We start from the raw sequence: 27,987 nt of genomic DNA on the forward strand, positions 1-27,987 counted from the left end.
GGATAGATCTCTGAATCGCCTCAATCAGGTGGCAATCTCGATATGAAGTGAATAAATGAAACGTATGGGGGGTGAGATATTAGTCAAATACATAATCCATGGAGTTGCCACCAACCTCCTAGGTGAGACTAGAACACCGATCTAATTAACTACCAGTTTATCGGTCTCTAAGTTGCACTTAGGTCCAAAGGAACTAATAGTCAACGGTTTGCACTACTAAAGCCAGGCTTGGGAATTTGGTTGTGCAAGGGGAAGGTAGTAGCACCCTCTACACACTCATTTCTTGAAAGTACCAAATTAATCTTGGATTATTTCAAATTGAAGCAACACACAAATAAACTCCCATTTACCATGATTTCCAGCCTTTTGAGTGCTGAATTCGCTCATGTCCAATCTGGGATTTCCTTCAAGAACACAAGATTCATATCTAGAAACCAAAAGAGAGACAAGTATTCCTGTTCATGTTTCTACTAATGGACTCATTGCAGGATTTTTCATTAGTTCTTCGAGTCCTTCCACAGCCTATATGGAATTCCATTCAAGGATGTGCATTCCAATTTACTCCAAGAAGCTTGAAGAAACACAATCATCCTTCCTCAAGTTTTCATTTCAAGGCTCATTTATTGTTGTTTCCTTTTATTGCATCTATTTGTGCCTTATTTGGAATTCCACGAACTTGATTTTTTTAAAGAAGCTTGAAGAGACACAATCATTCCTCAGGTTTTATTTCAAGGTTTAGTCATTACTGTTTCTTTTATTAAATCCACTCGTTTCTTATTTAGAATTTCGTTCAAAAACACGGGTCTCATCTCATCCTGGAGAGTCTGAAGAGACACAAGTGTCCCTCTTCAAACTCATATTGAATCTGCTCATGTCCTATCTGAAATTCTGTTCAAAGACGTGAGCTACATCTGACAAACCATGAAAGGACACAATTGTCACTCTTTAAGCTTTGAAAGGGTACTTATGCAGCCTTTGTTATTGAATTCATTATTCGAAAGGGGAGCACACAGACTCACCAGACATGCAGATGACATACTAAACACCATGCAATCAACTAAAAAGTGCAGAAGAAAGCAAATCATACGAGAAAGACAAGTATAATGAAATGCATGCACAAAATCAGAAAGTTTAATAGAATCACCACCAAGTGAACTCGAAGTGATTCTGCTAGACTTTCCACCCCCCAAGAGGTGGTTGAGGACTACATAGTCCCATTTTATTAAGTTTCTCCTCATAGGGGTGTGCATGCACACACAAGCATGCGCACTAACAAAAAAAGACATGCAAATCATGCAAGACACATTAAAGCATGCAACATAAGCAAAACACATCAAATGAGTGAAAGACATGTACACAATACAGGACCTACACTGCTGCCCTTGCCTCACCATGGGCATCGCCACCATCACTACACAGCCAAGTGGCCATCCCCACCTGTTCGACCTCCAGAAACATTGCCTCTCTCTTTCTTTCTTCCTCTCTCTCTTTCACAAGCTCACAGCCATGACAAGACCATGCCACCGCTCATCGTGAGGAGTTGCCTTCGACTGCTGCCACTGCTAAATGTTGCTAGATCTTCACATGCCACCACTAGAAGCCGCGTCTCCGGTCACCACGATCGCTCCTTGTGCAACCATCTGTCCAAGTACATCTCTGCTTTTGCCTCTCCTCCCATCCCCCTTCTTCTAATCCCTAGTCTACTTCCTCTTCTTCTCCTACTCTATTTCTTCTTCTTCTTCTGTTTTCCTTTTTCAAGCTGATTTTCGATCTGAATTTCACCCAGCTTAACCACACTGGCCTTCAATCTGACATCCGCAGGTTTACCCAACTGATTTTCTCAACATTTAAACAAGACTTGTTTTCACATGGTTTCACAAGATTTGAATGATTTTGAAACACTGATTTGAATCTAATTCCTGATTTACAAACTGATTCACATTCTGGTGTTTGTATGGCTCAACCCCAATTTATCTTCAGAATGAGCTAGCATCCAAACAACATTTTTTTCCAAATGATTCTCAATCTATCATCCAAACCAATGTTGCAAGATCATGTACAATTTAGCAACCAGAATAAATTTCAGTGTTTTTAAATCTGACACTTGAAATGCTTTGCAACATCATCTCTGAATTAACATTCACAGTGATTTTCCACATATTTTTATCCTAACATCAAACTGATCATCAAAAAATAATTTTCAGCCTAACATCCGACAAATTTGAACCAATTCTGATGAACTCATTTTTGCATTTCAAACCAAATACATTCAATTATGTGAGGATAGACTGAACATGGATTGAGGAGAGCTTGTACCTATTGTTTGTGAACATTGAACTTAATCTTTGAGTGATCTTGGTGCCCCTGCACAGCTTGTTTTGCCTTCTATGGTTGATTAGCTCCCTTCCTCCGGAGATTTTCTTTAAATTCCAGCATCCAGGCCACCCTTCTCTTCTTCCCTCAACTCACTCTTCATTCCAGCAGAGCGACGACTCCTTCCCCAAAAAACCTCCCCAAATGTTGGGGCTCTCTTGTTTATACAGGCAGCCATGCAGCTGGAGAGAAATTCACTTAACTACTCTCACCTAATTCCCTTAGGATTGTTCAAAATGAATGCTAAAGTTCCAAGTGTCCCCTTGCATGTGGTGTAGTGAAATTATGTGTAAATTTCGTGTGTGATTTTGTAAAATTGAGTGTGAATATGTGCGTGTAAAATGTGTGAATTTGTGTGCAAATTTGTGTGATGTTCGAGCTTGTGTGTGTTAGAGTGGGATGTTTGAATTTGTGTGCAAATTTGTATGTGAAATGCTGGAATTAAGTGGTGAGTGCAATGTGTGAGGGATGTGAGTGAATTTTAGTGAAACCGGGTGAAATGCAAGTGATTTTGAGTAGGGTATGTATGTTGAGTTTGTATTCTATGCAGCAATTGCTTTTGATGAAATTTGATTTCAGGTTTTCTTTTTTTAGGTTTAATTGGACTTAATTTTTAAATTGGAGCTTAATTCAACCTTAATTTCTAAATTAAAGGTCAATCATGCTTCAATTTTGAAAATTAAGCTTCAATTGGACTTCAATTTGAAAATTAAAGCTCAATTGAGCCTTGATTTAAAGAGTTGGATTGAATTCAGTAGACCTAAGGTTCAATTTTCGAGATGTTGGGTTCGAATGTGAATCTTGCATGAGTTTATTGCATTCTTATATTTTGCTGAGTTTTGGGCTTCAATTTGATGAATTTGGTGCACATGAGTGCAGAGGAAGGTGTCATAAAGACGGAAACTGAAAGATGAAGGTTGAAGATCGTTGTTTTTGTTCGTTGTTGTAGGTTTCAATTTGCTTTATTTCAATTTTTGTGATTTATTACATTATGAATGGGTGTGGATATGTGTGGTTGTAGAGTTTGTATTTAGAAGGTGAAGGAGTAATACATGCACGGTGAAAGACACAAAATCCCCTTTTAATTTCTGATTTTCAGTGAGCTGCAAAGATGAGAACAAGGATGAGAGGGGGATGGACATGAACTCGGAAGAGAAATAACTCCCTTAAGAGATTGATGAAACTTGAGAGTTTGGTGATGTGAGAGACATGTGCATACATATGCATGAGAAAAAAGAGGTTCTTGAAAAAAAGGTCTCCTACCACGAGATAGGGAAGCCCTTAGATGGTGAGAAATCTTATTTTCTTCTTAAAAAGTTAACATTTTATTAGCCCTCTAAGAAACTCAAACTCTAGATATCTTTGAAAACAATTGATTTTAAACCCTTTTTGATAGATTTTTGGTTTTTGCAAACTTGAAAACTGAAACAAATTTGTAGAAAATGGCCAACTTCGCTGTATGAAGCCACAGACAATATGGAGTGTCTACAAAGGTATATCTTTTAGAAACAAGGTGAGTCTTCAAAAGAGCCATAAAACCATCAGCATTGAACTCCATGGTATACGCCCAGTGACAACCAACCACACACTTACAAGTAAGAAGAGCTACCAGTTCCCCAAGTATATCCTATAATGCATAGATCTCTTCAACCATTGAGTCTACCATCTAAAATGGGATAAAGTTTTAGAGACAGATTTAGTAAGAGCAACAGTCAATAGAGTACAAAAAAAAACAGTAAGATAAGAGTAACAAATCATATCAAACAAAACTAGAGATTGAATGTTGGTACAGCTGCAGTTACTTTTTCAGATAACAATAGAATGATCAACATCTTAAAAAAACAGAATTATCAAACAAAGAAGCCAAAGGAATAGCAGTAATGTTTGATGGAGGCTCTCTTTCCTTGAGTTGTTGTGTATACACCTATAAATTAGGATGATCCAAGCAACTAGAAGGACTCAAATGAGATGAAGATGCAGGATGATGACTGGACAGCGATAATAGGTCAAAATCGAGAAGGCTAAGCAGAGGAAGGGAATGGCACAAGGAATCATAATGATGTAGCCTCGAAGAAGGTAACATTGGTACAACAACAACAACAACAAAACCAAGCCTTAGTCCCACTAAGTGGGGTTGGCTATATGAATCCTTTTCCGTCAATTTATGCGATCATGGACCATTTCTTTTGATAGATTCAAAGATATTAAATCCTTACTCACTATCTCCTCCCAAGTTATTTTAGGTCTACCCCTACCCCTTCTACTGCCCCCCACAGTAACCAAGTCACTCTTCCTCACAGGTGCACTATAAGGCCTACGATGCAAGTGTCCATACCATCTGAGTCGTCCTTCCCTTATCTTATCTTCTATAGGAGCTACACCTAACTTACCACAAATATGTTCATTCCTTAATTTATCTTTCAATGTTATACCACTCATCCATCTAAGCATCCTCATCTCGACAACTTTTACTTTTTGGATATTATGTTTCTTCGTCACCCAACATTCTAATCCATATAGCATAGCTGGTCTTATAGCTGTCCTATAAAACTTCCCTTTCAATTTTAAGGGTAAAACCAAAAAAAGAAAAACAAGTAGAGATGGCAAAGCAGGTCCCTTTCAAGTGGATAAGTAGGCCAAAAAGTACATTGATAGCATGAGGATCCAACCTATCCAGGCCTGGAGTTAACTGATGGACAGAGATCAGATGCCCAACTATACAATGAGGTAGAGAGAATAAAGGAGCATTCAAAAGGATAAAACACAATAGCATACTTTGCCACCAAAAACAAAGGATGACTTTTTGTTAATAAGAGAGGGCAATGAGCATGACATTACACTAGAACAAGAGACATTCATCTAACCATATGAATGACTTCTAAGATATGTCCATTTTTCCTCTCTCCAACTCCATTTTGTTGTGGAGTGTAAGCACAATGAAGGATAAACCATACCAGACTTAGTCATATAGGTAAAGAATTGGATACCACCAAAGTACTACTTTAGCAATATCACCATAAAATATCCAAGTAGATAAATCAAAGTGAGTCTTTATCTTAGAAAAGAAGGCACAAAAGACACAAAATAACTCATATGATCCTTCATTAACCAAAACCAAGTCCTCCTTGAGTAATCATCTACTAAAGTAACAAAATGTTGAAAAACCCAACCTCAGCACAACCCAACTAGGACCCAAAACATCACAATTGACTAACATGAAAAGGATAACTGCTTGTTTGTCTATTTGGAAAGAAAACAAAACACAATGATGCTTTCCGAAAAGACACACACTCGAGACTAGATATAGAACTCAAAGTATGAACCAACTATGTTAACTTGTCTAACCAAAGATGACCACAATGACAATGAATTTGAAGAGATGTGATAGCAGCAGTGCATACAGTAGATCGAGATAGCAGCTCATAGTGTAAAGTCCACCAATTTCATGTGCTCCACTAATTGTTTTTCTCGTCTTTAAACCCGAAAGACAACAAAAATGTCATGAAACAATTCATGGATTTTTTTTAATCTTGCTAACATAAGATTAAAGGGAAACTAAGGAATGCACGAAATTTAAAAAGAAAAAAAAAGGAAAAAGAAAAGGGAGAGAGGCAGAGTAAGTAGAGGATGTATTATCCCCATTCTCTTAAAAGTAGTAGTAAACCCATCATCAGGTAATACAAGGTAAACTTTTCGAATAATAGAGATCAAAAAATTGGTTATACCTGTCATATGGTAAGCAGCAGAATCTATAACCCAAGAACTAATGGGAGAAATATTGGAAGAAAAGCAAGTTGTAGGGTTACCTATTTGAGCAAGAGATGCAATAGGAAGAGAAGCTTGCTTGGATGTCTAATACAGCAGGAACTTTGAACACTCTTCCACTGAAACAAATATAGTACATTGCCCCCCACTCGCTGAACTGGAGAAAATGGAATATGTGATGGCTGCATTGAAGATACGTGGGGGTTTACCATGAAGATCCTGACACAGCTCAACCAAATGAGCTCCTTGTCCACAATGAATACACTTCCGTTAGGAGACCTCCACCTGTCTACCATGTCCATCCCTTCCACCACGAACACTCGAAACACCCCAATAAATTCTATGACGACTTAGTTAAAAACCAGAGTCACCAACAAAAGCAGTCTTCTTGGAGCTAGAGATTGAAACACTGGAATCAGAGCTGTGGAATGTGTATTGGAAGAAGCATAAAGGAAGCAAGAATAGGCATCAGTGAAGGTGTCAAGCATCTGGGATCAAATTGCCTTGAACTCAGATTTCAGACCCACTAGGACCTGAAGGACTATTACATCCTCGGTCTGCTTTTACATTTCATGAACATAGGCTGTTATGGTTGCACAATGTTAAGTTCCTCGTGGACTTTATCTTTTCAATATATTTTGTGACACTAATGTCTTCCTATTGTAAGTGAAAGTACTCCGGGGAGAGATCTCGTACATATGAGCGACATTACTAGAATATAGAAGTTTGACGTAATCTAAATATCCTTCCATCCATCTAGATGCATGCTTATCTGTGCAATTTGGAATTCCATAGCATGGAGATAATCAAATGCATCTTCCTAAACTCATACTTCTTTCCATTTATCATCACTGTGGTCAAGTTGAAACAATTGTTCGGATTTACCTAAGCATGTCAAATAGATCTTGGCAGCCCTAGACCAATGTACATAATTCTTGCCATCTAACTTTTTAGGTTGTAATATATGCCAGTGAGGAAGGAAGCATCCTTTTGAGATTCATGGACTCCATCCCAACACAAACTACACCACCAGAACAAATCACGCGCACATGAAAAACCAGATAAACACTGAAACAAATCACAAGAACATCAACATAACACTGTTTTGGACCCCAATAAATTCAGTTACCTCTAATAAACAGACTCTCATAGTACGAAACAATCATTTAGTATGAAACAATCATTAACAAAGTGCTGAAAGTGATTAACCAAAAAAGGTCGGATCTTCAGGCAGAAACATGAACAAATTGATATTTTGGCTCATGAAGGGATTTCAAAGACATGTGGGAGCATATCAGATCAAAAAACAAGGCTTGATGTCACATGCTGGCACATGCAATTGAGGCTATTGACCTTTGGCTGGCACATGGCTGGGCTTCTAGCGATGAGATTTCATGAGACTATAGATCGAGGATGTCAGTGGGTGGTTTGATGTGTTGGTTTTTCCGAAAAAAGTGGATATTGACAAATGAACAGGAACAGAAGAAGTGACGCAAGATTCCTTTCCAACAAGTGTTTTGGGGGACTGCTGGAGTTGCTTCCAGCCCACGATGACGCAGATGACCCCCATACAGTGGCAGACATGCATAGGATTATGTGATTTAGGGTGTGGTTTAGAGGTGGCTGTGACACATTAGGATTTAGGTCTTAAGATCATACTTTGATATTATATTAATGGAACCGTGAAAATTGGAAGACCTAATCACTGCCATAGGTCTCCCCTCTGTTCATATTATATGTAGACATACGTTACTGTAATCCAACAAAATTGAATATATCAATGATAAAGCATTAAACACAAATTAACCCTTCAAATTGTAATCTAACAAAAACAAATTAAAGATCAAATGGAATACCTCTAGAAGCATGGAAGGATCTCTTACAATGTAGTATGGTGCTCTGCATTGGCTTTGCATATTTGGCAAGATCAAGTGATTGACATCTGTAAAAACAACATAAAGATGCAAAGAAACAAAATTTCACAACATTGGCAATGGAATTGTCGCGACGTCCCGGCAGCGAGGTGCCCTGGGGAGGCGAGGGTAATAAAAATGTGTTATTTTCTGGAAAAATTTAGATTTAGAGTCGCCACTAACCTATTTTTCTTGGTGCAGTTAGAATACCTGATTACTACTCAATTAAGAATAGTATCGGTCTGCATATACCAAGATCAGGAGTTCAGTTATGCTAGGGGAAGGTATTCGCACCCCCTACGCATCCGTTCTACGAACGGTACTTAATTAATTAAGAATTATCCCAAAATTAAATTTTAATAACCTTTTAATTTACTCATTTTTAAATAACCAAATAATTTAACAAATATACACAATTAATAAAATACAATCAAAATAGGGTGATGTCTAATAAGACCCCCAAAAAGGAGATCTCATTAGAACACACCCCCCCCCCCCCCTCCCCCCCCTTTTTAGAGCTAATACAGGTAGGCCTGAAATGTCCATTGCCATTTTTATAATCACAAGGACACACCCACCCAAAAAAATAATATAATATAAAAATATTAAAAATACAGCAATAATATAAACTAAAATACTAAAAATACGTAATAATAATAATAATAATAATAATAGTAATAATAAAATATATACCATAATAAGCTATACCATATATAAAAACTACGTAATAATAATACCATAATATACATGATAATGATACTATAATAATAAGCTACCCTAATACATGGTAAACTACCATAATAATGCACTATCATAATATATAATAATAATACCATAACTACATACTAACAATAACATAACAATAATAAAGGCAACATAATAATAATAATATCACATAAATACAATAATAATAACATGAAAATAATCAAAATCCTAAAAATAATATCACATAACTACAATAAAAATAACATGCAAATAATCAAAACCCTAACATAATATCACATATGACAATAATCACAACCCTAAAAATATCACATAACTACAATAAAAACATGCAAATAATCAAGACCCTAACATAATATCACATATGACATTAATCACAACCCTAAAAATATCACATAACTATAATAAAAACAACATGCAAATAATCAAAACCCTAAACATAATATCACATACGACAATAATCACAACCCTAAAAATATCACGTAACTACAATAAAAATAACATGCAAATAATCAAAACCCTAACATAATATCACACATGACATTAATCACAACCCTAAAAATATCACATAACTATAATAAAAATATCATGCAAAAAATCAAAACCCTAAACATAATATCACATATGACAATAATCACAACCCTAAAAATATCACGTAACTACAATAAAAATAACATGCAAATAATCAAAACCCTAAACATAATATCACCTAAATATAATAATAATAACAATATAAAATAATAAACAATAATTTCACCTAAATATAAACACGATAAAAATAACAATGTAAAATAATAAACAATAATATCACATAAATATACACATGATAATAATAACAATATAAAATAATAAACAATAATATCATACAGATATATACACGATAATAATAACAATATAAAATAATAAACCATAATAATACAAAAATATATACATGATAATAATTAAAACATAAAATAATAAACCATAAATATATACATGATAATAATAACAATATAAAATAATAAACCATAATATTACATAAATATATACATGATAATAATGACAATATGAAATAATAAACCATAATATTACATAAACACATACATGATAATAATAACGAAACAAATACAAATATAACAATAACAATCACATAAAGAAGAAAAAAAAAAAAAAACCAATACCATAGAAAGATCTCACCTTTGGGAGAAAGAGAAGAATGTGAGGCCGGAGCAAGGCGAGGCTGCGCAGGGAGAGCTGGGCTGCGCGGCGCCGGGGGGCGGGGGGGGGGGGGGGGGGGTTGCGTTCTGCTGTGGGGTGACCATGAGGGAGAGAGAGAATGCCGAGAGGGAGAGAGTCTGTGTGCCACTGCCTCCTTGTGTTCTGTCATCCTCCTCTCCTATCCAGCGGCTGTGTGGTGCAAGGGGGCTGTGGATGGTGGCTGCGGCTGGTGTGAGGGGCTGCGGCTAAGAAAGAAGCCCTAGGGCATCCCCTTTCCTTTTCTTTCTTTTCCATTCTTCTTTTTCTATTCCCTAAACAGCCATGTACTCCTTTCCTGTCCTCCTCAGCTGCTGCATTCTTCATGCCTCTTTATAGGCTTTTAAAAAACCTAAAAACCCTTAAAAGTGCCGCCTCCTTTACCTTTTTGCATGGCCCATGCACGGGCCTTTTTTATTGCTTCTTTATTGCTGCCCTAGCCCAATTGCATGGCCCATGCAAATTCATTTTGGGCTTACCCAATTTTTATCCTTCAGAAATAAATACTCTGGGTAGAAAAAGAGAGGCCCGGTTGCAAAAATGGGTGAACTTAAATTCCCGAAAATAGAAGCACCCAATTTTAAAAGACTCAATTTTTAAAATAAAAAGGACTTAATAAAAATAATTCAATTTTAAAATAACAAGGACATGATTTTAAAATAAAAGGAACACATTTTAAAATACCAAGGACTCAATTTTAAAACAACAGGGACTCAATTTTAAAATAACAGGGACTCAATTTTAAAATAAAAGGGACTCAATAAAAAGGTTTTTAAAAGGACTCAATTGGATTTTTCAAAAAGAGTCCTCACATTTTCGGAATATAAAATTAACCCTTTTTCATGTAAATTACCATGTTACAGTGGGTCCCCTCATCAAGAGGAGGCCTGGTTAAAATTGGGGAATCTACAGGAATCCTATTATGAACAGTCAGCTTACGGAGGGAAAATCTAGTTTTCTAATGCAGCCTAAAAAATTCTCTCTTTCTGTCATCCCCACCAAGATCAAATTCAGGAAGATAAAAGCAAAGATTGTGGAAGTTTTAATTGAAAAAACAATAATCCAACTAGAAAAAACTACAGAAAGAAAAAGCATTATAAAACCCCACCTGATTTTGTGGAAAACCTAGACATCAAAGTCCCAAGCTCAAACCCTAGTTGTCGTCTGCTGTTGTTGGCTTCATCAAACCTAGGCCACAACATAAATTCAAAAATCCAGCTTACTGATCTCAACTTAAACTGAATCACAACCAATTCCACTCATCACCGGCATATACATTGTATCAATGAGTGCAATGCCCATAATCACTACCATCTCTGGCAAATTGTGCCCACTTGCAGTATAATAAAACCAAAAGATTTGGCTTATTGACGACAGCGACTGCAGACTCAAAGAGAGGGAGATAGAGAGACAACGATGCATACTTGTAGAGATAGAGCAGAGGAAGGCGCCAATGAGGGGGAAGATGCGTCCACATGTGAAAGGATGACTGAAATGCACATTTTACTCGTAGAGATAGAAAAGCAGAAGGCAAAGAGGCGAAAAGCAAAGTGCCCACATATAGACATTTTTTTATAAAAGATCATTAATTTAAGAAATTTTGAAAGAAACATTAAGGGAGACACAAAAAGAAGAGATCAAAAACATCTTTTATATATACATATATACACAAACACACACACATACACTCTAATTTAGAGCAAACCCCAACCATAGACACATTAGTCCTGACATTAGAAACCTACCAATAACAAACCCAACCCACTCACAAATCCATTGATTCTATTGACACACTAGTCCTATGTTAGAATATCCATTATCAAACCTAACCCAATTGGACCCAACCCATCTACAAATCCATTAATTATATTGATACACTAGTCTTGATACTAAAACATTTATATCCAACCCAACCCATTAATTTAGGGAGGTACTCAACCCATGAATATATCTATTAATTTTTTTTTAACAATGCCCTGATATTTGTTGCCTAGCACCTTAGGTCTTCATCCCTTGTAGGGTGGATGATAATATTATTTGATTGTGATCGAAATTCCAATAACTAATTTTAAAATATCAGATCTTAAAGTAAGGAAAAGCAGAATGAAACAAGTAGATATAGTTAGCAATGATTTGACTATAATCTGATTAAATAGTTAGTTTCACAGGAATTCACCTTAGTCCTTAGATGATACACATGCATAGAATCAACCTTTTTCTGTGAGAAAGAAAGTGGTCTACCAAGACAGGTAAATACAACAATCAAAAATTTGATTAAGTAACCATCATGCCTAATATATTATACATGAGAAAGATAAAAGAGATCTTATTTTCAACTTTAAATGGAACTTACTAGTCAACAATCTATAATAGAAGAAACATATTTGCGTGAAATACCAGGAAAAGTAAGAAAACTCAATGGGCAGGAAGGGTGTTGTGAGTTGCTTTCTCTGCTTCTTCTCGGATGCATGACAGATTGAGTTTGATCTCCCTGCAGAGCCTTCCTTCAATGATACGCACAGGCAACCACAACTTTGGCTCCACATCCACGATATAGGAAAGTGTCGTATGAAACTCTTGGCCCATCAACAAATCCCCACCTTTATATCTTCCTCCATTGCACTGCACCATCCACAATTTTCAGTAATTATCAAATTTTAAATACAATCGCAAAATATTACTCACATGATCAAGTGTAAACAAATTGCATATGCTATTTCCAAATTCATACCTTACAGGCAATCATATTCACTCACATCGCATTTGGTAATGTGGAGTTGAGGTGATGTACGATGGGAAGCAGTTATAGAATGGATCATTCTGACCCAATTTGGAGATTCAAAGAATAGGATCAACGGATCGTTGAGTTCTAAACCCCAAATGTGTTAAGTTAATTAGTAGTTGTTTTATGTGTTTAGTTAGTCTATAGTAGGCTTATGTGTATTTAGTGTCTATAACAGATGCATCTAAACTCCGCCTATGATGCACTTAATGACCTAATTTTTTCACACACAGCTGGTCCCAAGCCTAGGTAAAGGAGGAGGGTTGCGTTAGGTAGCTAACAACCAGTGTAAAATTTGTCAGATCACTATGATATGAATCCTTACTGAATATTTGCTGGGGCATCCCCTACAAGCGACACATTGCACTTGAACCACTCAGGTGTAGTGAAAAGTGGGCGAGGGTGGGCTAAGTCGTCGTCCCGAAGCGACGCGCCGTGTAGGAGCCTGGGTACGGTGTCAAATATGTGAGAGTTCCTGCATCATTCTGGACGTGGGCAAGTAAAGACGTTAGTTTAGGAAACTAGGATTAGATTAGCAACTTGGAATATAGGGACATTTACGGGAAAAAGCATGAAAATTGTGGATACAATGATCAAAAGAAGAATTAATATAATTTGTCTTCATGAAACTAAGTGGGTGGGGGAGAAAGTTAAAGAAACTGATAAATCAGGATTTAAACTTTGGTATATTGGAAAAGAAAAACATAAGAATGGAGTAGGCATTATTATAGACAAAAACTTAAAAGATAGCGTTGTGGATGTAACTAAAGTAGGGGTTAGAATTATAAAAATCAAGATGGAATTAGGACAAGAGATACTAAATATCATTAGCGCTTATGCTCCTCAAGTCGGCTTAACAAAAAATCTTAAGAGACAATTTTGGAAAGATATGGATAGTATTATACAAGACATACCAAGGACTGAGAAAATATTTATAGGAGGAGATCTGAACGGACACGTTGGAAGAGAAAATAAAAATTATGAGAGGATACATAGTGGATATGGATATGGAGACAAAAATGAGTCTACGGAGATGATCTTAGACTTCGCTATGTTATATGATTTTAGTATAATAAATACTTGCTTTAAGAAGAGAGAAGAACACTTAATAGCCTTTAAAAGTGGACAAAATAGAAGTCAAATAGATTTTTTTTTTTAACTAGGAGCGTAGATCGTTTATTATGCAAGGATTGTAAAGTTATTCCATGTGAAAGCCTAACCACACAACATAGAGTCTTAGTGTTAGATATTATATTAAAAAATGGAAGAAAAAGGATAAAATAAACCAATGTAAGAGAACTGGATGGTGGAACCTAAAAGGAGAAAATATAATAAAATTTAAAATAAAATGATCAAATATGGTGATTGGACCATAGAGAATGGGATAGATACAAATACTCTTTGGAATAGATGAGCTAGCTTTATTAAAAAGATAGCAAAAGAGATTTTAGGTGAATCAAGAGGAAGATTCTCGAATAGCAAAGAGAGCTGGTGGTGGGATAAAGATGTACAAAAAATCATAAAGACAAAAAAAATTTGGTATAAAACGTGGCAAAAATATAGAAACAGAGATAACTTTGAAAAATATATGGAGACAAGAAAAGATGCAAAAAAGATCATTAGTGAAGCTAAATATAGATCATTTAATAGTTTGTATGATAGATTAGATACAAAAGGAGGGGAAAGAGATATATTTAAACTTGGTAAAACTAGAGAAAGGAAGAGCAAGGACTTAGGAAATGTAAAATGTATAAAAAGTGAGGATGATATTGTCTTGGTTAAGGATGAAGATATTAAAGAAAGATGGCAAAATTACTTTAGTAAGTTGTTTAATGAAAACCAAATTGAAGGCTTAAACTTAGAATTGTCAAATGAGGAAAAACTAAAAATATAAGATTTATTCGCAAAATTAGAGTTAACGAAGTTAAGTTTGCACTAAAAAAGATGAAAAATGGAAAAGCTATAAGATCAAATAACATCCCAATTGAAGTTTGGAAATGCTTAGGTGATAATGGAATTATTTGGTTAACTAATTTATTTAATAAAATTGTAAAAACTAAGAAAATGCCAGATGAATGGAGGAAAAGCACTTCAATATTTATATACAAAAATAAAGGAGATATTCAAAATTGTAATAACTATCATGAAATTAAACTTATGAATCATATGATGAAACTATGGGAAAGGGTAGTTGAACAAAGATTAAGGTTAGAAACAAAGATCTCAGAAAATCAATTTAGTTTTGTGCTTGGGAGATCTACCACAAAAGCTATTTATCTTTTAAGAAGATTAATGGAAAAGTTTAGAAAAAAGAAAAGGGACTTGCATATGATATTCATTGACCTTGAGAAAACATATGATAAGATACCTAAGGAAGTTCTATGATGGATTTTAGAAAAAAAGGGTGTATGCAGTAGGTATACCGATGTCATTAAGGATATGTACGATGGAGTAATGACTAGTGTAAGGACTATAGATGGAGAAACTAGAGAATTTCCAATCACCATAGGTGTACATCAAGGATCTGCTTTGAGTCCTTATCTTTTTGCTTTAGTGATGGACCAATTGAGTAAGAGTATTCAAAAGTAGGTTCCATGGTCTATGTTGTTTGCAGATGATATTGTATTAATTGACGAAACTAGGGACGGAGTAGAGGCTGAGTTAGAATTATGGAGAGAAGCTTTGGAATCTAGAGGCTTTAGGATAAGTAGAAATAAGACAGAATATATGAAATGTAATTTTAGTAATGATAGGAGGAATATTGGAGACATAAATAACACTTGTAGATTTCGATACCTTGGATCCATATTGCAAATTGAAGGAGAAATTGAAGATGATGTAATCATAAGAGTTAAAGCAAGTTGGGTAAAATGGAGAAGTGCTTCAAGTGTGCTCTATGATCGTAGAATACCCTTAAAATTAAAAGGGAAGCTATGCTATATGGATCGAAATGTTGGGTGACAAAGAAACATAATATCCAAAAAGTATAAGTTGCTGAGATGAGAATGCTTAGATGGATGAGTGGTATAACATTGAAAGATAAATTAAGGAATGAACATATTCGTAGTAAGTTAGGTGTAGCTCCTATAGAAGATAAGATAAGGGAGGGACAATTCAGATGGTATGTACAGTTGCAACATAAGCCACATAGTACACTTGTGTGGAAGAGTGACTTAGTTACTGTGGAGGGTAGTAGAAGGGGTAGGGGTAGACCTAAAATAACTTGGGAGGAGATAGTGAGTAAGGATTTAATATCTTGAATCTATCAAAAGAAATGGTCCATGATCCATAAATTGGCGGAAAATGATTCATATAGCCGACCCCACTTAGGGGGACTAAGGCTTGGCTTTGTTGTTGTTGTTGTTGTAATAGATGCTTCTACAGTAGTTTACTTGTAATTTCTTGTGAGTATAGACAGTTTTTGGTGAATTTGAACTTGAGAAGCTAGTGTATGTTTCTCCACCTCTTTCTATCTTCTTATTCCTCTTCCCTTCTTCCTCTTCTTCATTCTTCCTCCTTTCCCATCTCTATTTCTCTCCCTAATTTTTCTCTTTCCTTCCAAACCCTTATGTCACATTTGGTTCATGGAATCAGTGTTGAAATGGAATTGCAATTCAGGCACCAATACCCATTCTCAAGTTCGATTCCAAAAAATTACTTGGAGTACAATTCCAAGCGGAATCATAATTCCTGCAAGTTGTGGAACTTTGATTCCAGCCTACATGGGCTTGAATTGGTAGTGATTCCAATGGAATGATTCTCCAGTATTTTATTTCCATAAAATACCCTCATATAAAATGTTAATATTGCATCCCTACCCCTTCATTCTTGGATGCCCTACCCTCTCTCTCTAAAAACACATGAAATCTAGTGAAAATATTGAACAAATGCAGAAAAATTCAAACTTAGTTACGGAGATTTCGAGCCATAGGTGGTCGAGTTTGCCTGCACTGGCAACAAAACAACTCTCTCTCTCTCTCTCTCTCTCTCTCAAAACACATGAGATCTAGTGAAAATATTGAACAAATGCAGAAAAATTCGAACTTAGTTACGGAGATTCCGAGCCATAGGTGGTCGAGGTTGCCTGCACTGGCAACAAAACAAGGATATCAATTATCAAATAGCCAGGATGAGTGACAAGTTTGTCTCCTTCCCCCCCCCCCCCCCCACCCCACTCTACAACCCATTATGAAGATGCAAATCAGGTTCTACCAAGATGCAAATCAACAACTCTTCCAAAAATCTAACTAAAAATCCTAGATGTTTTCAGCAATGGTGACCCGTTCTGCAACCCTTTCTTGGAAAACAATTTTCTTCTTATATTAGATGGTGAATTAAATTACACTTTATTACTTTAATATGTAAGGGTGCTTTTGGAATAAGACTGACTTTTCAATCTATTCAAGGCATTATTCCACACATGTATCCAAATGAAGTCATCATGTGCGTACCTCAATTCTACTCCTACCTTGATTCCATTCCGACTTCAGTCCATTCCAATTCTAATTTCATTCTGCCAACCAAATGTAAACAGAGGCAGAAAGTCACCATCACCATGACCAACAGGCTTGCCTCCCCCAATCTGCCTTCAGACTGAAAGCCGCCTCCTGAAAGTCACCACCAGCAACTCGCATCCCAAGTGCAACAGCGACACACATGTGGAAACTGTAGCCCTCTTCTGCTATTTCCAAAATGGCAAAAAAAATATCTGTTATGGCCACGAATTTGATTTTCTTTTACCATACTCTGAAAAGCTGTCTAGTAATCTGAATATTAGTGTTCTACCCACATTGATGCATAATTGCCACGGCCAGCATGAAGGATCAGATCTTATTGCCGCATTTTTGTGAGTTGTTCCAAAGAAATTATTTAATTTCTGCGAAATATTCCAGATTAAAGGCGAATTTGAGGATGCTCACTAAAAAATGGGGATTAAGACTAAGAAAATTGCATGAATAGATTGAAATTATCAGAAAATTTTGTTAAGGGTCGTTGGTGATATATGGTTGCAATATATTTAAAAAAATCAGCAAGGTGACTAATGTTGAATTATCAGCAAAGATAGAATTGCTGTCCAGAAGGGTGCAAAACAGGGAAATTTCTCTAGAGAATGGAGACTATTACTAGTACTTCTAAATTTTTAATAAGCTAACAATGATTTGGCCAAGAGGCTAATTGATTTCCCTACCAAACAAAAAGTGGCAAAGCTGTTGTGTTTCCCACACTTTTAAGTTAAGCAATGTGTTATTTGCAACTTTTTGATTTAGAGCAGGAAGAAAAGACAATAGCTGATTACACCAGTAGGTTTTATCCTTTGGCTACTCAAGCTGACATGGAGTGGAAAGACGGTGTGATAATTGCTTTGTATAGGAAAGAGTTGAAGGCAGCTATTGCCTCCAAGCTTGGTGTATGTTGTCTCATCACAGTTGAAGAAGCATTGTAGATTTCCACTCAAATAGAGGAGGATATGCATTGTAATCCTCCTTACAGCAATATTGACCTTAGGTTTGAGAAGACTACTATGGAAGTTGTGCAAGAGAAGTCAGCTGATCAATGAGGGAAAGGAGTTCAATCTACCACCCCTTAGAAAACTTCAAAGCGCTTCAGAACAACTTCTAATATCCAACAAGCAATTATATGTTTTAAACGTCAAGGTTTTGGGCATCAAGCTACACAATGTCCTAACTAGGTAATAGCAATTGCATGGAAAGAAGATGATGATGCCACCCAAGTAATTGAAGGAGATAGATGTCCCAAGAGATGCACAGGAGGATGGCTCATGGGGGATTTTCTTAGCACTTCAACATATTCCCTCTTCATGCAAAGTTGAAAGAAATGAAAATTAGAGACAAACTGGCATTTTTCATACTCAAGTCATCTGTCATGTGCAACTTTGTGTTTTGGTTGTACTACCTATGTAGCTCATGAAGCTGTGTGGAAGCTAAATTTAAATGTTGAACCACATCCTAATCCATACAAGATTGCTTGGGTGAAAATAACAACTCAAAGGTCCACTACCGCTGCTTGCTTATCTTCAAGATTTGTTAAATTATGGAGATTGTGTGATATCCTTCCTCTCAAGATTTGCACATTCTTCTGGCATGCCTATGGAGAAGGGTCAAGCATGATGATTATAAAAATTCATATAACTTCTACATCACAAGAAGATATATAAGTCAATGCCATCTCTAGCTCTAACTAATTGAAGTGCAACACTCTTTCCTTTCATATGAGGCACAATGATTCCTTTCATGCCTTGGACTCCTAGGTGCTTTTCCCAACTTGATGAAAATTTTTTTTCCGAGGAAGGAATTGATTTAGTATAGGAAGCAGGTATTTGGATGGATCATTTAGACATTTTTCATCTTCAAGGACGGAATCGATTTAGTATAGGAAGCAGATATTTGGATGGATCATTTAAACCCAAATTGGAGACAGATTCAAAGAGTAGGGTAAAAGGATTGTTGGATCCTAAACCCAAATATATTTAGTTAATCAATAGCTACTATGTGGGCCATCCTTTCTTTATTAGTTAGTGCCAACTCTCCCGACAAAGGAATCTATTTCCTACTGCTATTCCTAGTTCCACTATCCCTTACTCCTAATTCCTCCCAGACTCAAATTCAACCATCCCACATCAAAGAACTCCTAGCAACCAAGATAGAAAGCCCGCAGTCTAAAGAAAGCTCTCTCTCTACATGCAATTCGCTCACTTCGGGAAGAGCAGAAGGTAGTTTGGATCCCATTCAACCCCCATCCTTGACCGATCAGTAGTTGAGGATGGTGAGGAAGGATGAAGTAGGGCTTTTCCTTTTCAAATCCAAGGATGGACGGACTAGGTCGAAGAAGAAAAGCATGACCCAAAGTGCCATCTAAGTATATTAAAAGAGGCTTAAGAGCAATAAAATGACTCGTACGTAATGCATAAACTGGCTAAGAATACTAAGAGCCTAAGCAATATCAGGTCTCGTTAATGTCAAATACTTGAGGCCACCAACCATACTAGATATTCAGTTTTATCATCTATTAAGTCACCATCATGAAAAGAAAGTGACGATTTAGCAGGTATAGGAGTACTAAATTAAATTAGAACTAGACATCTTCAATTTAATTTAGAAAGCGAATCAGCAGGCTAGCGAGTTTGAGATAAAAAGCTGAGGAGACCGGAGACTCCATGCCTAGGAAGTACTGAAGATCAGCCAATTCTTGAATGGCCCAATCTTTGACAACTTAAACAGGAAAATGAGAAAGATAAGTGGAATTGCTGCTAGTCAAAATTATAAATATCATCCACATAAAGCAATAAGACAAGCATCCCATAAGAAGACGAATGAAGAAAGATAGAACTATCATTCAAGACTAAAAAGAAAAGCAAAACTAAGCAAGTAAGAGCTAAATCTATGAAAGCAAGCTCTGCATCCTTCCCATAAATAGCACAGAAAGATGATGAGGAAAATGTGAATAAAAGCTAGTTCATTAAACCTCTTCTGTTTAGACAACATGAAGAATCAACCGCATTCTCAACATCTAATTGCCTGATCTCCCCCACTTCCTAGAGATGGCAATGGCAAGAAGAGTACAAATGGTTGTGGGTTTAAGACCTGGGCTAAAGGTTTCACGAAAATCCACACCAGCCTCTTTCTCTTGTTTAAAACCTTGAGAAAGCAGGCGAGCAGCTCGACAGTCCCATCAGACTTATGCTTTATCTTAAAGACCCATTTACAACCAACCAGATTCTGAGATGGGTTATGGTACTAAAAAGTCCATCTTTGATTGGCAATTAAGGCTTTTAATTCATCCACCATAGCTGCACGCCAACGTGGATCTTTAACTTTAGTAGAAAAAGAAGTTTTCTCAATGTCAAAAATGGAGAATATTTTGTTAAGTCAGTGTCAAAAATAGAGGATATTCTGTTAAGAATTTACTTGGCTTTCCTAATACCTGCACGAAGACAAGTTACCATAGGATGTTTAGAAGAAAGTGAAGAAGGAAGAGATAGAGAAGTGGACTCAGAGATAGGCACCGGAGAGGAAGAAGAAGAGGGAAATAGAGGGGAAAACTCAGATGGAATGGCCACAAGTAGAATCTGTAGAAGTGGCAGGAGTGGAGTCTTGAGAAGGCCCAACTTGTAAGATGTGAGAGCAAGGGGTCAACATAACATAAGTGGACTAGGCATTATAGTAAGGGAGACAGAAGACAAGGTTGAAGACCCTACATGTCAGTGTTGAACCAAATGAGAATAAGGAGAAGAAGTCTCATAAAAAAGAAGATAGATGCCGATAGGTGAAAGAGAATCAACTAGTTGTAGTATCGGACAACACTTATGCCATTAGCGACTGCGGAAGGGGGAAGACCACCAGCTCCTAGAAAGATTCTTGGAAAGAGCAGGGAGGGGCATACTAGATATTAAATAAAGGCATTGGTCTTCTAAGACCCTAGGGAGAGTGAAGAAGGAATGATTTGACTCCTATTTGCATTCCAAGGTGCCAAGGCAGTAGCACGGACTTGGTCTTGCGAGCCAACAGTTGCTAACTTACTTTCAAATAAGATTTGCCCCAGCAGTCAGTCTTATCGGTTGGCATTATTCTTTCTTTAAACCAACCTTCTCTTAATGTTGAAAATTGTTTTTGAGGGATAATAAAGAATTAGCTCTATCTTAGCCCACTTAGCTCTTATCCAATGGGGAACTTTCAAGTTAATCCTTTAGCTGTCCAGGCAGTCCTATCAGTGCAGTACTTGTCCTAGGAGTGCTTCCTCCCGAGCTAGTAGGGCGATTGGTGTAAAAGAACCTTCTCAACCGGCAAGGAGCCAGAGCCACCGAGCCTGTGTTACTAATTCCCCTTCTTGGCTTGATAGTTCAAGTAGTAATGGCGGTCTCCTATCTGTGGTAGTCAAGCATGTCTGTGGCTAGAGGAGAAAAATAGTCAATCTGAGTGCCTTGTAAGCGGTAGTTCAAGTCAGGCTTTCTAACTCTAGTCGGCTAGTAGATAAAGGAATACATGTGTCTTTTAGGGGTTTATTTGCAACTTTTTATACTTCACGTCTTTGGGTAGTAAAGATGAGTTTCCCCACTCCCTTGTATCTTCCCCTTCTCTTCTACCTATTTCTTTCCCTAATTTCTCTCTTCCCTTAACATCCACTATCAAAATTATCAAGCCTTGGATTTGCATTTGTGTGGATTTGATAAAGTATAATACAATATCATATTGAGATTTCTGATTTTGACGTAAAACCAAATCAACTCCATGCTCCCAACACAATAATTTTGAAAGCAGCATACTTGATAGGATACCCAACTTAGCCCCCATTCAGAACATCTTAAAAAATAAGTACTTATTATGAAAAACACTTAAATAAGTATTTTTGTCAATAAGTAGTGTTTGATTCACACTTAAATGAGTACTTATTTCAGAAAGTACCTTTCCAAACAACTTTATTTTTTTAGGTAAATAAGTAATCCTAGACTACTTCTAGATAAGTAATTTTTTCATACATGTACTTTTTCCAAAAAAGTACTTTTCTGTAAGTGGTTCCAAATGATCCCTTAACCCTTCTATATTGGCTAGGTAAGCAGTTTTGAGAACGATTTTGCTAAAATCACAATAATGACTTAAAAGACCTCATCCTGAAAAGAAATTCCAATGAAACTCAACTAAACAAAGCCTCAAGTCAATCACTACTTGAAGTTCCAATGGTATAAGCACGATAAATGCTACACCTCCAAGCATAGTATAATTTATAGCCATATTCAACCATCACATTGACTAAACAAATTTGAAGAATTGAATTGTCAATTTTGCGATCAGTCAAAAGGCCAATAATGCAATAGTTTGTGATCAGATGTGTAAGAAGGGTGCTTGAGTAGGAGGAAAGATTGTGTTGTACACAACTAGTAATACAATAAAGAAACCTAGAAAGGAGAACTAGCAATCTTAGGAAGCTCAAGCACTAGTGATAGCAGGTGAGGGAATTTTGGTTATGAAAGAAAGCCAAAAGCTTCGACAATTCTAATGTAGAGGCTATTCTTGTGTGTGTGAGAGAGAGAGAGGGGGGGCGGGGGGGGGGGGGAGGGAGATGGTTAACAAATGTGTTTAGACCGCAAATAAGAGATGGAGAGAAATAGTTATAGCAGTTGAAGCATGTCACCGGTCAACATGTAAATGGGGCCAACAAGAAAGAAATGACTGCCTACTTAAATGTGGTGACACATAGGCAATGCTTAGGAGGCAAAAGGACCCACATGTTGCAATTGAAAAGCAGTAGGCTCTTAAGCAACCTGAGAAAAGGTTAAGTGGAGTCGGACCTTCCTTAACGAAACTCTACGTTGAGCCTATCATCATCCCCAATCCTAGGCAATGCTATAAGTCGCGTGCAAGCATGAAATAATTGGCAATCAAGTAATATTACGCATATGTCCAATCTAAGACAATATATATTGTTAGGGCAAAAAAGCAACCTTAGACATCTAAAAGGTGCAATGATTATCCTTGAATCACTTTCACCCAACACCTAAAACACCTGAATCAAGATTTAAAAAAAAAAAAAAAAAACTTTATTTAAGGGGTAATATCCTTGAATCTATCAAAAGAAATGGTCCATAATCGCATAAATTGGCGAAAAAGGATTTATATAGCCGACCCCACCTAGTGGGACTAAGGCTTGGTGCTGTTGCTGTTGTTATTTAAGGGGTAATTTGAAATCACAACCAAAAAATTATGAAAATGAAAAAAAAACAGAAATAAAAACTGAAAGCTAGGGACCTATTTTAGTTAATATTTTTAAAACTAAAACAAATCAAAATCTTGATAGAAAAAATGCTCATTTTTGTCTTTGAATCAAATAACAATAAGAAATATAATTAAAATAATAAAATAAAAAATAATACAAGTTGAGCACATATGTGGGAGCATTGTGCACCGGGCTGCCCTTTTTTTAACTTAATTACTATACTTCAATTAAACTCATTGTTTAGCAGTATAAGAAAATCTCATTGTACATGAAAACTGAAAATTAGTAAAAATATTTTTAATTGGATATTATTATTATTTTTTTAAATTAGAACATTTATAGACATTACTATTTTAATTAAAAAAATATGCATATCATGAACGATTTAATCCACAAAAATTAATTCTGGACATTAAAGTATTCTAACAACCCATAACCATAAAATATATGTTTTAGTTTTTTAAAAAACAACTGAAAATCGACAACAAAAATGCAAAAACTAGCAATGCAAAACAAATGAGCCGCTTGAATATGTTTCTTCACTGTACAAAAACAGAAAAAAGAAAATAGAAATTACAGTCCCTAAATTTTTTAAAATTTTTGGACAAACATTCATTGAGCAACAAAGACAATACTCAATACAACAACGTAATTTTCAGAAAATAATTTATTTTGTATAGGACTTGATTACCTCATTGTTAATGGTTATATTAGTCTTTTAGTATTATTAAATGTATTAGTGTTATGTTAATTAGTAAGTTAGTAAGGGTATTATGGTCATTAGAATATATTTGATATGTATTACAAAAAGAGGGAGAGACCTGTCTTTGTGTTAGCTTTCATCTAATCAAAAATCTCAACATGGAATCAGAGCAAGATCCAACTAAAACCCAACCACCAAACCAAATTCAGGTGCCACTGGAAAAACACCCTCTCGTTGCTGCCCTTCTTAGAACCACTACAACCCTTCAATATTTCACAAAACCAACCATAGAGCCAAAAACAGAACCTTATGAACTATAACCTACAAAATCCCATTGCCAGAAACCTCCCCATGCTCCGCCATGTGCCAGGCGACTGCCAGCAGTTCCAACCCTACCTGCTGGCACATCAGTGTTTTAGGCCACCTTTTTTCTGGTTTTTTTCTCCAGCATGTTTTGATTCCTTCCCAAGACCATATTATCAAGCTACCAGGCATATAATCATATACTATTGAGCAGTGTTTGAATCTCCATAATAAACATTCACATGTTGCCAATGCAACCACCACCAACTCCACACCTTTGGGGCCAAGTCGGGAGCAATGTACTAAATCTATGTCAAAGGAAAAGTATTCCAAGTTCTAGAAGTATCAGGCGCCACAGCAAGTTTCTCTTCCCATTGCAAACCCACAACATGCCTATTATCCAATACTTCTTGTCTAGTCCTTGGGTTATATATTCCATTGCCACTGATCATATCGCAGGTATACCTAATTTCTTCTCGACTCTCTAGTATCCTGAAAACCTAGCTAGCTTTACTCTTACTTATGGATCCACCACTGCCATTAAGGGAATTGGGACTGTAAATCTCACTTCTTCTATTTCTTTTCCATCTATTTTGTATATTCCCAAGTTTCCTTTCAATCTAATGTCAATTAACAAGATTACCAAATCCGAAAAATGTTTAGTAACATTCTTACCTGATTCTATGAAGATTCAAGATTTGAAGATGAGGAAGATGATTCGCGGAGAGTGTGAAGTTGGTGGACTTTATCCCTTTGAGCCACTATCTCCTTCTACCACCTGCATTTCTACTGCTACACCTCTCCAAATTCATTGACACCTTGGTCATCCTTTGTTGGAAAAGTTGAAACGTCTAGTCCCTAATTTGAGTTTTGTGTCTAGTGTTGATTGTGAGTCTTGTTAGTTGGGACAGCATCATTGTGTCCCTTTTGCTTCCCAAGTCAATAAACGAGCTGCAAGCCCTTTCTGTTAGTCCATTCTAATGTTTGGGGTCCTAGTAGAGTTGTGTCCAAGTTGGGTTTCCCGTACTTCGTAACCTTTGTGGATGATTATTCAAGGATGACTTGGTTGTATTTAATAAAAGATCATTTTACGTTATTTCATATATTTTGTGTCTTTTGTTCTAAAATACTCAATTTCGTTTGCCAGTTCGAATACTTTGGACTGGTAATGTTAAAGATTATTTCAACACTCAATTCACTACTTATATAACTCAGTTTGGTATTGTTCATCAATCATCTTGTGCCCACATTCCTCAACAAAATGGGGTTGCAAAGAGGAAAAATAGACATATCCTTGAAATTGTTATTTGTGGCTCTTATACTTCTGTTTTGATAAGCAAAGAAGGAAGGAAGAAAAACATGAAGGGGGCAGCACAGCAAGACTCGTCGACGAAGGGCCTATGCTCGTCGACGAGGGAACAGAGAGGTTTGTCGACGAAGGCTCTAAAGCTCGTCGACGAATAATTACTGAGAATAGGAAATTTCAGACTTTTGGCTTTGTTGACGAAGGTTCTTCTGGTCTCGTCGACGAAGCCCCCGTGTTCGTCGATGAGGGGCGCCTGGGCTGCGGCAATTTTCTAAAATTTTGAATCTTTGAACATTGGGTGGTTGGGCAAACGAAGGGAAACCTCCGAAGAAACTCTATATATGTCATCTGGGCATATTTTGAGAGTGAGAGTGATCATAAGAGAAGTGTATTGTGTACAATTTGATTTCCTTAGTGAAATTTGTGTTATTGCTTCCGTGGATATAGGCTTTGCTGAACCACGTAAATCTTTGTGTTGATCTTGTTCTAGTTGTATGTGTTATTTGCATTCACTTGTTGTTGTTTATTCCGCTGTGCATCTTCATTATATGATCCATATCACAATAAATTGGTATTAGAGCGATTATTGTTATGGCATCGAAATCGCTTTTTGCAAGATTTGACTTTGTCAAATTCGATGGAATCGGAAACTTCGGTTTATGGCAGAGAAGAGTGAAAGATATTCTTGAGCAACAAGGAATGGCTAAGGCTCTGCTTGATACTCAATCGGAAGGAATGGATGAGGCAACATGGTTAGATTTGAAAGCAAAGGCAGTGTCGACAATACGATGGCGTTTGGCCGACGAAGTTCTCTATCGGGTGATGGAGGAGGATTCTCCAGCGCTATTTGGTGAAAGTTAGAAAATCGGAACATGTCTAAATCCCTCAATAACAAATTTTTTCTTAAGCAGCGTTTATGTTGGCTAAAGATGGTAGAAGAATCTAGTCTAGATCAACACATCAATGCGTTTAATCAAATCATAAGTGATCTTATGAGAGTTGATGTGAAGTTTGATGAGGATAATAAGACTTTGATGCTGTTAAATTCATTGCCCTCAACTCATACCTATGAAAATCTTTTGACCACTCTTACGTGGGAAAAAGAAACACTTGATTTGGAAGAGACAACAAGTGCTTTGTTAAATTTTCATCAAAGGTTGAAAATATGTGATGAAGGAGAAGGACTTGTGGTAAAGGGTTGTAATGAGCGAGGCAAAGGAAAGTTTAAAAATGTGTCTAATCAGAAATCTTGAAATCAATCCAAGAAAAAGAAGGAAATTCAGTGTTATAAATGCTGTAAAAAGGGGCATGTGAAACCAAAGTGTCTGGATTGGAAGAAGGGAAATGCTAATAAGTATGAGGGGAAATCTTTGAATGTTGTTCAAGAAGAGGATTCAGCGGATGGTGATGTTCTATCAGTTTCAACAGAGTCGGATAATCTAACGGACACTCCTGGATACTTGACTCGGCATGTTCTTATAACATGACTCCAAACAAGGAGTGGTTCAGCACTTATAGGTTAGTAATTTCTGGATCAGTTCTTATAGGTAATGATGTTTCTTACAAGATCGTTGGCATAGGAAATGTAAAAATAAAAATGTTTGATAGTGCTGTAAGAACATTGTGTAATGTAAGACATATACCTGAGTTGAGAAAGAGTTTGACATCTCTTGGCACTTTGGATTGTAATGGCATTAATTACAAGTCTAAAGGTGGAGTCTTGACGGTATGGAAAGGTAATCTGACTGTAATGAAAGGGCAAAAACTGGATGGAAATATTTACACGTTGCAGGAAACTACCGTTGTAGATGGAATTGCAGTCGTGAATGCTGAATTTGATGAGACCGTCTTGTGGCATATGCGTCTTGGGCATATGGGAGAACATGACATGAAAGAACTACACAAAAGAAAATTGTTGAAAGGTTTGAAAACGTGTTAGTTGGAATTTTGTAGGTTTTGTGTTCTTGGAAAACAGAATAGGGCAAAATTTAGTTCAGCTACTCACAAAACGAAAAGAATTCTTGATTATGTACATTCAGATGTTTGGAGCCCAGTTAGAATTACATCAAAGGGTGGACATGTGTACTATGTGAGTTTCATTGATGATTACTCACAAAAGGTTTGGGTTTACTTCATGCGTCACAAATCTAGTACATTT

At 36.5% G+C, this 27,987-nt stretch overlaps 1 protein-coding gene across 11 annotated transcripts in view; it reads right to left on the bottom strand.

The window, feature by feature from the left end:
* The window catches only part of LOC131166188 (uncharacterized), a 48,166-nt gene that overhangs the window by 11,840 nt on the left and 8,339 nt on the right, over nucleotides 1-27,987 (bottom strand). For 5 of the 11 annotated variants that reach the window (XR_009139765.1, XR_009139764.1, XR_009139763.1 and 2 more), the window contains 2 exons: nucleotides 12,405-12,629; nucleotides 7,995-8,080 (listed from right to left, as the gene is read on the bottom strand). Coding sequence is in view for 4 of the 11 variants with exons in the window: in XM_058124521.1 (XP_057980504.1) it covers nucleotides 12,423-12,629 (207 nt within the window). In the remaining 7 variants the exon portion in view is untranslated. Of the gene's footprint in view, nucleotides 1-7,994; nucleotides 8,081-12,261; nucleotides 12,630-27,987 lie in introns of those variants that run through there. The other 6 variants (XM_058124521.1, XM_058124522.1, XM_058124519.1 and 3 more) reach the window with 3 other exon arrangements.

The sequence above is a fragment of the Malania oleifera genome, chromosome 10 (assembly GCF_029873635.1).
Source record: "Malania oleifera isolate guangnan ecotype guangnan chromosome 10, ASM2987363v1, whole genome shotgun sequence".
NCBI lineage: Eukaryota > Viridiplantae > Streptophyta > Magnoliopsida > Santalales > Ximeniaceae > Malania > Malania oleifera.